General features: G+C 45.7%; 1 protein-coding gene across 3 annotated transcripts in view; it reads right to left on the bottom strand.

Annotated features, from left to right (window-relative positions):
• The window catches only part of NMT2 (N-myristoyltransferase 2), a 61,301-nt gene extending 49,237 nt beyond the window's left edge, over window positions 1-12,064 (bottom strand). For 2 of the 3 annotated variants that reach the window (XM_048219503.2, XM_048219507.2), the window contains exon 1: window positions 11,871-12,061. In XM_048219503.2, the coding sequence (XP_048075460.2) occupies window positions 11,871-11,980 (110 nt within the window). In that variant the 5' untranslated portion in view covers window positions 11,981-12,061. Of the gene's footprint in view, window positions 1-11,870 lie in introns of all 3 variants that reach the window. The other variant, XM_026479024.4, reaches the window with a different exon arrangement.
• Window positions 12,065-12,582: the final 518 nt, after the last annotated feature.

The raw sequence follows: 12,582 nt of genomic DNA, 5'->3' as shown, positions 1-12,582 counted from the left end.
CTGCAAATGAGCGCTTCTCGAAAGCGGAATCTCCAAGAGCCAGGAGTCCTAACAAGATGCCGCACCCCCCTGGCCGGAAGGGGTAAGCCACCTCAGATTCTACTCTCTACCGGCCGAGCTGCCGAACATCTGTAAGTCTGATGAGATCAGACGAGTGCGAGGGAAAGGAACCCCCATAGGACCGGGGGTGACGTGTGAACAGACAGGGCCACTTGGGAGAACGTTCTGGCAATAGCCGCCATCAGCGCCCTCACGGCAGTGTCGTGGCGCCCTGACCGCGCAGGGCACTGTGCTAAGCCCTTCACAGAGGCCAGCCTTGCACGCGGTCACAACTTGTAAGGCAGGTGCTATCGTGACCGTTCTTCTCGTTTTACGAAGAGGAAACGGAAATACAGAGGGGTTACGTGTCTTGCTGAGAGTCGCGGGGCAAGGGCAGGGCGAGCCAGGACTCGAGTCCAGCCAGTCGGGCCCCAGACCCGTGCAGCTGCTCCACTAGACTGCCTCTCGTCTACACCTCTCCACCGGCTGGGCGTCTTTTCAGATCTAGGTTGGCAATATTTAGCTCCTCTTTGTCAACTGCCTATTCATGAGCTTTGGACACCTGTCAGCCTATTTGTTTTTTAACGAATTATAACAGATGTTTAGCGCTGCGTCTGTTACGGTTAGGACGCCACATCCCTTTACTACATGGAAAGGCACTACAACGGACCAACTCTGTGCCAAGGTTTTGACACCGTTCATGAACAGTAAAGGTGACACAAAGGTGCTTCACGGTGCCCTGTGGACAGGACACGATTCACATGGGCGGCTGGGGGAAGTCGGCCACAGCAGGGGCAAGTGCTCCCGGCGCATGGGCCATGGCTTCTCCTCGTGTTGGATCGGGGCACCCATCGCTCATAAGCTGATCACGTGGCCACCCAGTTCAGTCATGGATTTGACCTACAGTTCAGGTTTTCAAGACAGTCTGTTGTCAGCGGCTCTTCTGTGCAATTCCAGTAATGATTTCTTCACCCTTTTCCTCCCCCAGTGGAACCCACAGTCCAGAGCAGGAAGCCACCCTTCCAGGCATCATCATCTGGCTCTGTGATGGCCTGACCTAAAGTAAGATTTCTGCCACCTCATCGGTTTGGTGGCTTCATCCCTTTCCCAGCACACGCCTCTCGTCATGGGGCTGACACAGGAAATCTAGGTCAGGGGTTCTCCAAAGCCACATTATCTCTGACCAAGCAGTCAGTCATGGACAAGCCTTCGAAAGGCTCAGAGCTCAAAGATGCCCCCAAGTTTATGGCCAGTGAAGGTCAGAGATCATTATCAAGGTCAGCCAAGGAGGCTGGCAGCTGAAGCGACTGAGACCATCATGTTGGGTAGAGGTCACAGTGGGACCAGCCAACAATTTCAATATTTACACAGGTGTTAGAAGCAGAGGGTGGCTAGCTCTGGGCAGTGGCTTCCGCAAGCCCTAGATTCAACCCAGGCCCAGCTGGAGTAGAAGAACCTTTGCTAGCTTTTGATTGATGGTTTGCTAACCAATCCCCCTTTTTTAGGTATTTTGCTGCTTGCAAGTTTTTAGTTGTTTCAGCTCTTACCATAAAGTCAATGTGGGAAAATGTGTCCTACCTCTTCAGCCTTCTCTTTCCACAATCATTTCAGTATTAGCGAACAGTTTTGGTGCCTACTTCCCATAAAACCCAATTCTGATAAGAGTTAATGTTAAGTACAATAAAATTTTATCAATATGCATTGGCTAGAAATTAGTCTAGTGTGAATTACAGTTTGAGAAGTTAAGACTTGTCTTTGCAGATAATCCAAGATCAGAATAAAGGAGAAAATATTAAAATGTAAATGAAAATTTCAAACGCATCTTTAAGTTCATTATATATAATTAAAAGACAAAGTACACATTGTTCAGCTACTCAACAAATTTGTTAAAGGCTTACTTCTTCGCCTCTTAGGCAAAACTGTTCCTGAAGATGAAATGATGAACACGAGTGGAAAAAAAATTTTTTTAAAAGGCTTGAGGGAGTTGGAGGAGTATATACTTCAAGATAGTCCAAATTAGTGAAAAATCACCTATTTCCTATAGCCTTCTCTCACCCATGCCCACAATGTTTTCCTGATAGGACAACCGATATACACTAGCTCCTACTTACACGACTTTTCTCATTTCTGGGCCTTTCGAAGACAAAATTTTGACTTAACAAGTCAAAAATAAGTCTTTTCCCTGCCTGAGATTCATTTCAATAATGGATTAGCATTGTTACATTTAATATTAATGCGTCAGCAAAGCATCAACATACTTTTCAAATGATATTCCTATTTCTAAATTCCCTTACATATCAAAGTCTTGGTCTCTACTTACTCTTTTCTATATCCCAATGCTGATCACAGACTGAGTCAAATCTCTCATTTGGGAACATTCCATATGTACATGAAATCCTTGTGGTTATACAGTGTGGCAAAATATTATGCTTTTCTCCCTCAGAAAAATCCTGTGAAGTGAGGGGCAACATTTGTATGGTGCGGGGGTAACAAGGCCATTATAGGAGGAGTGATGAGGTGGCCATAGCAACGAGGTCATCAGTCATCACCTGGAATCCCAGAAGTGAACTTGGGAGCTCTCAAACACAGAAGGGTAGGACCTCCCCAACCCAGAAGGTAGCTAAACACAGTCCACTTTGGGATGGTAGAGAAAAGAAATAAGGAAATTTTTAAAAGCATAGAGACACCCCAGAGACACCTCAGAGAAATTAAACTGAGGGTGATGGAAGTTTCCTGATCCCGGGTTTAATACTAACTTCAGTATACCACACAGCCTCCCTAAAACTTGTAGCTGAAAAAGACTCTAAAATATTTGTTAAGAAATATTTTGGAGGGGCGCTTGGGTGGCTCAGTCGTTAAGCGCCTGCCTTCAGCTCAGGTCATGATCCCAGGGTCCTGGGTTCCAGCCCCGCATGGGGCTCCCTGCTCAGTGGGGAGCCTGCTTCTCCCTCTGCCCCTTCCCCTGCTTGTGCTCACTCTATCTCTCAAATCAATAAATAAAATCTTAAAAAAAAATGCGGTAGTTCTATGTGGTCTGATACACACACTGATTCCAGTACCAGCACAAGCACACGCAAGCGTGAGCGCGCAGCACGCACACCATACGCTTCACCGCTGGAAGGACAGGCCGCCACCTGGCCACAGCGGCTGCTTCTGAAGAGGAAGACTCCGTGCTGGGAGAGTAAGAGTCACTTCTCACTGGACACCCCTTGGTGCCTTTTGAATCTTGTAACCATACGCTCATACTACCTATTCAAAATATTTTTTAATTAAAAAACCGAAGGTGGATACAAAGCCAAAGCCAATATACAGATGTTATATTAGTTAGTAGACAGGCTGGGCTGTGGGGGGTAATGTCCCAAATAACAGAGCATCCGCCCAGGAGCTGCCTTCGCTCTCATGAATCTCCACTTGCCCCACACGTAAGTTCTAGAAGACGGGCCAGGCTCCCTCTATTTTGTTCGCTGCCATCCCCAGCTGCTGGGTTCAGCTGGTCCAAGGCAACTTTGTACCACACGAACACCCCGGCCAGTGGAAGGGGAAGGAAACACTCCAGGTGGCAGGAGAAGACGGCACTGTTCTGGAAGAAGGGGCCCACCTGCAGCCTCGGCACGAGAGCCCCACAGCAGACGGAGTAGATGGTGAGTCTCCATGGAGCTGCAGGACAGACTCGGAGAGGGCTATGATGTTCAAGGCTCATCACCTGACAGAAATTTCCAGCACAACAGGAAGAGTATATTTACATTTTTGTAAATATATAGGAATAGGAAAATGTATATATGTACATATGAATTATATATATGATACATACATATAGGAAAATGCATATATGAATACACCGAGGCACTGCTTGATGATACACCCTGACATTCTACATTAAAAATGATGTGCTTTTGCAAAACAGAATTTTTTAAAAAAAAACTTCATTTGGAGAACAAAAAAGAACTCTGCTTTCATTGGTTCTTTCTTCAGTTTCTATAAAATGTTAATATACACCCAAAGGATAGTAAAGAACAAGTATTCCCTCACCTCCCCTCCCCAAAAAAAACCCAAATGAAGAGACTATGGAAATTATCATATTAACTGAATCCCCATCTTTCTCGGGAACGTACTACATGAACTTGAACACTGAATGAACTCAGCCGTGGCAATAAAGGAACCCGTATTTCCCCGGTATGTGTGTGTTGAAGCCAGTAACAGAAACACAATGTGCTAACAAAAGAGAAACTATAAAATTCAACTCCCAACTCCGTCTGGGACGCCCTCCGGGTGATCTGTGCACTGGACTTTCTCGTGCGGCTTGGGGAGCTTGACGGGCCCTGACTTACAGGAACTCAAAACACCCACAAAAGCACGACCCGCTCAAGCACCAAACAGGCCAGGCTGTGTAGCTGGGGAACCAGTGGGCTCACGTGGATTCCTCCAGCAGCGCTATCCGCCTGAAACACTCAACACCGGATTCCCGAGCCTGCTTTCCTTCCTATAGGCAAGCAGCTCTGGAGACTTGACTCATCGCAGTGCTGGGAGGCGGAGGGCACCAGGGGAAGGATGTCACGCTGGGGCCGCTACAGAGCTTTGTCTAGGAGGGAGAAGAGACTGCCATGAAACAGGCATGGAAGAAAAAAGATCTCACTGCAAAATACTGATACGATCACTAAAATTAGTCCTTGAACAGATCTGAAGAGAAATTCAAGAGGGCTCTCTGTAATCAAGTTAAAAAAAAATTTTTTTAACAAGGAAATGTATTCATTTATTTTTAAGTCCATTGACATTTCCTGCACTCATTACACTGGTGAATTCTGACTCTAGAGGTGCTCGAGTTGGTCATCTTTGGCTTAAAGGGAGATGAGCTTGAAACACTATCAAACAAATTACTCTTTATTGATTTATGGTTGATGCAATTTAGTGCAGGGGTGAGAGGTGACGGTCAGGTGGCAAGAGGCCCAAGACCCAAGTATGAATCTGAGATGCCTGGACGGGTTCTTTAAACTTGGAAAAGCCCCCGTCTCCTCATCTGTTGTTGAAAAGGTTCAACAAGAAAAATGTGTATACGAAGCAGGAAGAACATACCAGAAGTCCAGAAAATTAGTAATTATTTTACCACGTTGGGGTCTATAGCATAGAAACCAAGTGCAAATCTACAGCCCAAGTCCTTTCAGTTGGAATTAGCGAAAAAAATCCTTCACATATTCCTCATGCACATAGGGGGAAACTTTTTAAATCAGAAATTAATTTGTCAGTGGAGATTCAGAGCCACTGGAATCCATTCAACAAATCTTTGTTAAGCCACCACCACGTTCCATACACCAGATATGGCAAAGATCAGAGTCTACAAGCACCATCTCCGTGCTCAGTCCGCCTCTAAGCAGACAGGGAGACACACAGACCTGTTTTGAGGTGCCAGCCTTGTCTACTACCTTCTTCCCTGAAAAGGACTACAGCTCTCACTGTGGCAGTGAGGGCTCTAGGGCCTTTCATAGGGGTGATCACCTTGGGTGGAAGCCTTCGTGAAAAAACGACACTGGGGCCCGCCCTTGACTTTGGAGGAGGTGGGAAGATTCAGAGAACACCCTGGGAGGGAGATAAGACTCCCAAGAACACGTGGGAAGCTGTGGCCTACAGAGGGCCACGGGCACTAACTAAATCCCTTCGGTGAGCCGTGAAGTCTGACGTTGAGTTGGAAGTTTTCTGCCCTACGTGATAATCAAACCTCTCCCCTCATTGTTCACAAAACCCTCAGTCAGTGGTGCACACAATGACCTGATACTGGTGGCTCTTGGGGGGGGGGGGGGATAACAGACAACTAACCGAGCCAGTGTCAGAGGTCTGAGGAGAAAGGGTAAAGGAGTCAAAGCGTTCAGAGCTAGTGATGGGGAAGCTGGAGAGAACACGGGCAGTGGGAGACCGAGAAAGCCTCAATCCCCAAGAGATCGCCATCACTCTGTCTCAGCTTGAGCCACTCCAGTTAGATATTAAAGTGTGATTCTAGAATGTAAAAAGGATGTGGAAATAGGGAGAAGATCCTAGAAACTTCTAGACTAAAAACAAGTCAAAACACAAAAAAGAGTGACGTTTCCTATGTAAGAAAGAGCAGATTTCCAGAGACACAGCATCTGTGCCACTAAATGCTAAATGATAATAAAGCGTTTGTGGAGTTTGGGGAAAAATGATTATTATAGAATTACCCGCATGCCCAGACTATGGTTTATGCATGAGGACAAAAGAAAGGCATCTTCAGACATACAAGAATTCAGAAAATATATCATCTGCATATGCTGATAAAGAAATTAAGTGAGAAAGTACTAAAAAAAGAAGGTACGGTTTACAAGGAATAGTGATAAGCAAACACAGAGGAGTCTAAGAAGTTTTTGACAATATGGTTGTGCATATAATGTAACGTTAAGAAGAAAGTTTTAATGGGATACAAGGGCAAAAATAAAAGAAGCCACATGGAATTAAAATTCCAGACCATTCCAAAAAACCCAGGACATGTAAAGGAAGAAGTCAAAATACCCAAAAATTGGGGCGCCTGGGTGGCTCAGTCGTTAAGCATCTGCCTTCCACTCAGGTCATGATCCCAGGGTCCTGGGATCGAGCCCCGCATCGGGCTCCCTGCTCAGCGAGCCTGCTTCTCCCTCCCCCTCTGCCTGCTGCTCTCCCTGATGTACTCTCTCTCTCTGTCAAATAAATAAATAAAATCTTAAAAAAAAAAATCCTACACGTTTTGTTTTGTTCAACGGCAGAATATTTTGAATAATGGTTAATTTCTAACATTGATAGAAATACAGATAAAAACATGCTTGTTCAAAATTTAAAGATCATTCCCGGGGTAGGGTGGGGAATAATAGGGTAAAGAACTTCTAAACCACTAGAGAGAAGAAATGAAAAATATTCTGCGAAGACATGAGAAGAATAAAGAAGTATTTTGAGTATCACAAAATCTTACAAAAGTCAAGACCAGGATATGATCTGAGCTGTCCAATTTGATACACACCACCCAGAAAGGGCTAGTTACATTTAAATTAATTAAAATTAAATAAAATTTAAAATTCAGTTCCTTAGTGACACTAACCACCTCTCATGTAGCTACTGACTTCTGTATTCGACATTTCCATCACTGCAGAAAGTTCTAGCAGACAACACTAATAGTGAAAAATACAAAATAACAAACGAGTCCACGTAAAGTTTGATCTTGTTAATGTTAAGTATGCATTTTTTAATATATATTAAAACGTTAGTTGATTAAACTGTTAGTAGTGGTTTCTCTAGTAAGTAACATAACCAGGGGCCTTCTACTCTTTACACACTTTATTCTTTGAATTTTTAATAAACCATATTTTACTCTTAAAATGAGTAAAAGTCAGAAACATATTTTCAAATACGGTAACGAAAAACCCAATCGACCAACCTTTTTCTTGAACTTGGTACAGAATTTGGTTCCAATCCCTGAGTTAACCAAAGAACTGACTTTAACTCATATATATATTTACTGTGGACATTTGTGTTAATAAACAATTTCAACACAATGAAGAGTGTGTCCCACACCTAGAAATTTTCCAGAGTTCAGCTAAGTTTCCGGAAAAAGTCTGTTTGGGGCCCAAGGGGGATGTCACATTTCAGATGCAAGGCTCAGCAGACATCTGATGATTTCAAACTGTATTTCTTGAATTGAGGGAGTTCCTTGGGCATAAGCTGTTAACACACCTTTCCATTTAGATTTACACAGTTGATAACAGATCAAATTTCAGAAAGGGCAGCTCTGAATGAGTCTATGGAAACATTCCCACAGCTGGTCTCAGCAATACACAGATGAAGTCAGAAAGAACAATATACTACATGGAGAGTAACTTCAATTTCCCCCGCATATTGGGTGTGGGAGAAGAGAGGTTATGTTCTTTGTTAAAAGAATTCCAAAATTTTAATCTTTACCAAATACCAGATATTTAATTTTTCTAAGAAAAAACATTTTCTTAAAAATGTCTCAGAATAACCCTCAAATACTAAAACCATTTCATATCTACCCCAGGGAATAATTTGGTCATTTATCTGCCAACAATGGCATATTCCTATATGCTTATTTTACTCCTAAGTAAATATTCTTGGTAGCTGCCTCCTATTCCACCAGAGTGAATATTGAGGAAAAAGCTCTTAGTGGGAAGGAGATGACAAACATCAATCTGTCTAGGAAGTTTTTTTCTTTTTTCTTTTTTCTTTTGTTTTGCATTCTGAAAGTCAGTGTTGGTTAAGCCAGGAAAGAGATCTGGTTTAGTGCCAACCTGAATACTAATTTTATTTGGGGCCAATCGTGTGACCCTGCTTCCAACACTGGACAATAAGTATGGTTCATGTGGGTGGGAGGCCAAATACGAGGTAATTATCACTAACCACTGTATTTTACAAATGGAGAAAAGATGTATAAAATGGGGCCAGAATGAGAAGATGCTGAGCTTAGCAGATCCTTCCACAATTTGCCCCGTCCTTGATGTTTCCCCGAACCCTTCCAAAGAAAGAAACAGAAGCCACCTATACATCAAACTGAGGTAAGTATTAGAGATCCTTGAGTATTTATAACCTCGAACCCACATGGGAAAACTCCACAGGAAGTCACCCTATAGGTAACCTCTTTAGTACCATAGTCACCCCCAGTAGAACAGAAATCTTCCAACAATCGGGACTATTCCTAATAATTCACACAGAAAACTGGATTGAAGTTCATTTTTATCTACGTAGAAAGTCTTTGCTAAGAAAATAATAGTGTAAACATGATTACCTTAGAACTTTGAATTTGCTTGAAAGTTTTCAAGTTCCCTCCAAACTCTTTACAAGGACCTAGTTACTTCCCCTAATTGTAAATCACGGGTTAAAGGAAGTTGTTTAAAAATCTTTCTAGGTAATTGTCTATTAGTGTTTTCATTGAGCATAAAACATATTTCATTCATGGACTTGAAGCATTATCCACAAAAATGAATTAGTACGTAAGGAAAATTCTATGAAAATGAAAGAAAAGCATACTCTGTAACAATGTTTACATTTTGGTGCAAAATAATCTAATTTGGTATCTTCCTTTTATTCGAGGTTCTAGTTGCAAGTTAGTATGTCTAAAATGAGTAAATACATGACAGTTGACCCTTGAACAGCGTGGGTGTTAGGGGCTCTGATGGTCCACAGAGTCTGAAATCTTTGTATAACTTTTGACTTACCCAAAGCTTAACTACTAATAGCACAGTGTTGACCAGAAGCCTTACTGATAATATAAACAGCCCATTAACACATACTGTGTATGTTATATGTATTATATACGGTATTCTTACAATAAAGTAAGCTAGAAAAAGGAAAATGTTATTAAGAAAATCGTAAGGAAAATACATTTATAGTACTGTGCTGCATTATTTATGGGGAAAAATCGTATATAATTGGACCCATGCAGTTCAAGCCAGTGCTGTTCAAGGGTCATCTGCATACTCAATTGTGGGGGTAACTTAATTCCTTCAGGCCACAAGGGTACTATTTAGTAAATTATTGCTTTGTGCACTGACCCACACCTAGTGGCCTCAAAGCGGTAATTCATCATTAAAAGGTAAAGTGTTTACCTACGCATTCCTCCAAAGGCTCTTTATTCATCACTTAATTTAAACCAGTAGAGAATGAAAAGGCCGAGCATAGAAAAGAGGAGTCTTTCAAATTTTACCGTCTACAAACTGGAAACACGCAAGAAAAAAATCTGGGTTTCTACTGAGCCATATCATCAGTACACAAGCCAAAATAAAACACAATTACCCACAAACTTGGCACATGCCATCTAAATTCAAATCCAAAAAAGCAGTCCAACAAGTGCGGCAACTCGAATTTTTACTGATCTCCTCATATCTACCAGACTACAAAGAAATCCATTCTATCACTCTCCTGCCACTAGAAGCTATTATCTGCTCTTGGTTAAAACACTTCAGTCCACTGGCATCTCTAAATGGTCAGTAACTGTGTTAACATACAATATGCGACGTATAACACTGAAAATCCCTGCAGGAGACATAGAAATGCCTCTGGGTGCTGATTGGTAACTTCACGCAGCCCATGTATGGCAAGGCTTCTCGGGCCAGGCCCCAGATCAATGGAAACACAGATGAGTACTTCCCTGTAGCATGAGTGTTCTGGACTGTGTAAGCAAGGAGGTACAAATCAAGCCTTCAAAAGAATGAATACTAAACAGAAATTACAGTGGAGAAGACAGACGTCCAGGGTCTCACCAGAAAGATAAAGGGCAGTTATGAGGGAAGTTATTTGGGTAATCATCACATCTCACCTGGGCCCATTCTAACACTAATGCGATTGTCTGGAAAGCATATTTGTATGTAACTAGCTATCATGGGCAAATTTCTATCCCTGCAGAGACAGAACTCAGGCTCAGATTTCTGTCGAATTTCCTTTCCTCTTTAAAAAAAATATTCTAGACTTGAATTGTAACATTCGGTACTTGCAGCTGCCACCGAAGTATTATTTGCTGCAAAAATATAAAAAGCAACTTGCAAATGGGAGAAACATTTAGTCAGCTTTTCCTTTTCTTGATCTCTTTTAATATTTTATAACACATGAAAGCTCAGTAAAAGTTCCTTTCTTAAACAAATCTTCAAGCAGACGTTAAATAGAATGCAAATGCTTTACACTTTAAATCATCAATCATTTAAAGAATCCTCTCCATGAACTGAATAAATAAGCCATCTGTGACTAAGGCCTTCCTATCATGTTTTCAAGCTGACCCACTTCTTCATCAGTCACCATGGTTTGCAAAAATCTCACATCTAAGGGGCAGCAATATGTGCTCTGTGCCAGCGCATAGTTTGAATCCAACAGGGTAAAAGGGTAATGCAAACAACCACCTTTAACGACACCAGTCTTATTTTAAATGACCGCCCCCCTCCCAGACTCTAAAAACAGAACTTCAATACCCTTAACCGGAAGCAATCGTTTCTCCAAAGGGAGAGCAAATCAAGTCTGCGGGGGAGAAAAGGGAGCCGGTGAAAAGGCATAAGGAGAAACCTGATCAGGTGCTAAAACGCTTGGTGCAGCTGGCCTTGGAGATCAAACACCGGCTTTGCAAGCAGATCTGTTCATATCCCCTAAGCCTGAGCCCAAATCAGCGGACCGGTCCCGCTTTACAGAGCTCTGCAGGCACGCGGGGCAGCGGCAAATCCGCGCGTCCCCAGGAGCGGCGGGGCCCCTGGACCCCCGGCACCCCCTGCCCAGCTCCGCGCGGGGCGGGCCGGGGGCCGCGGCCGGGAAGCAGAACTTTCCGCAGTTCCCCGCCACCAGCGCGCAAGCGACCCCGCGCAAATCTAAAACCACTCCCCCCATCAGCTCCTTTTTTTTTCTGGAGGTGGTGGCGGCTGGGGGAGGGGTGGGAGGATCTGGAAGGACTTAAGGAGAGGATGACAAGGAGCGGAGGAGGACGACTTCCCACCAACGGGGCCGCCACAAAGAGACGGGGGCCCCGCCTCCCCTCGGTCCCGCCGAGTCACACGCCGGCCAGAACGGCGCTTCGCACCCGCGGGCCGGAGCCGGGCTCAGGCGGAGGCGGGGACGAGCAGGGGCCGGCCGGCCGCGCGGCAGGTGACAGCGGCGTCGCGGGTCCCCACACCGGGGCCCCGCGCCTCCCCGCCCACCCGGGGCCTCGCCTCCGCCGCGTCGCCCGGGAGTCGGACCTCAGCGGGTCTGGGGGCCGCCCGCCCCCTCAGAGCGGCCCCGGACCAGCCCGCGCTCCCGGACCCGGCGTCCGAGCGCAACCCGCGCCTCGCGCTGTCTCCGCGCCCCGTGCCGCCCGCGCGCCGCGCTCCTACCCTTTGGCGTGCTCCGTCTCCTCCTCATTGTCCCCGTCTATCCCGCACGTGTCCTGGTCGTCCAGCTCCAGGCTCTGCTGGCTGGCCGCAGACTCGCTGTCCTCCGCCATCGCGGCGGCGCGGGCTGGGGAGGCGGCGCTCGGGGCCGCGGGCGCGGGGGACCGGCGCGGCGGCGACGGCGCGAGCAGCTCCCCCTAGTGCCGCCCGCCGTCTCCTCCGAGCCAGGAGACCGGGCGCGGCGCCCGCCAGCCCCGCCCGGCCTGGGCCCGCCCACCGCGGCTGGGGCGGGGGCCGGGAGGGGTGGGCGCGCCGCGCGGCGCCTGGGGGTGGGGGGAGGGGCCGTGAAGGGGAAGGGAGGGCGAGGAGCACTGCGGAGTGGTCGCCAGCCTAGGGGGCGGGCGCTGGGACCGAGCCCTGCCACCGGAGCCCTGCCACCCGAGGCTGCACCGCGCCTCGGCCCCGTTGCTGGTCTCTGAAAGCCGCCACAGAGTCTTCAAATCCTTGAGTCTTCATTTTGGAAGACAGGCCACGCGATTTTACACCTCTACAGGTTAGGAAGCGCTTTTAACCATTGCAGGGATCTTTTACTCAAGAGTGGGCGTGCCAAGACCCGTGATTTCTAGAAGCCTCCCACACATACACAGACACTCTAAAAATTCCATTTCTTGTATCTATCTTTCCAATACACTATAAAATCAAAGTCAAAGTCAAA

Source organism: Ursus arctos, unplaced genomic scaffold (assembly GCF_023065955.2).
Source record: "Ursus arctos isolate Adak ecotype North America unplaced genomic scaffold, UrsArc2.0 scaffold_30, whole genome shotgun sequence".
Lineage (NCBI taxonomy): Eukaryota > Metazoa > Chordata > Mammalia > Carnivora > Ursidae > Ursus > Ursus arctos.
The sequence above is the reverse complement of the archived record's forward strand: the minus strand, read 5'-3'. Positions and strand labels throughout refer to the sequence as shown.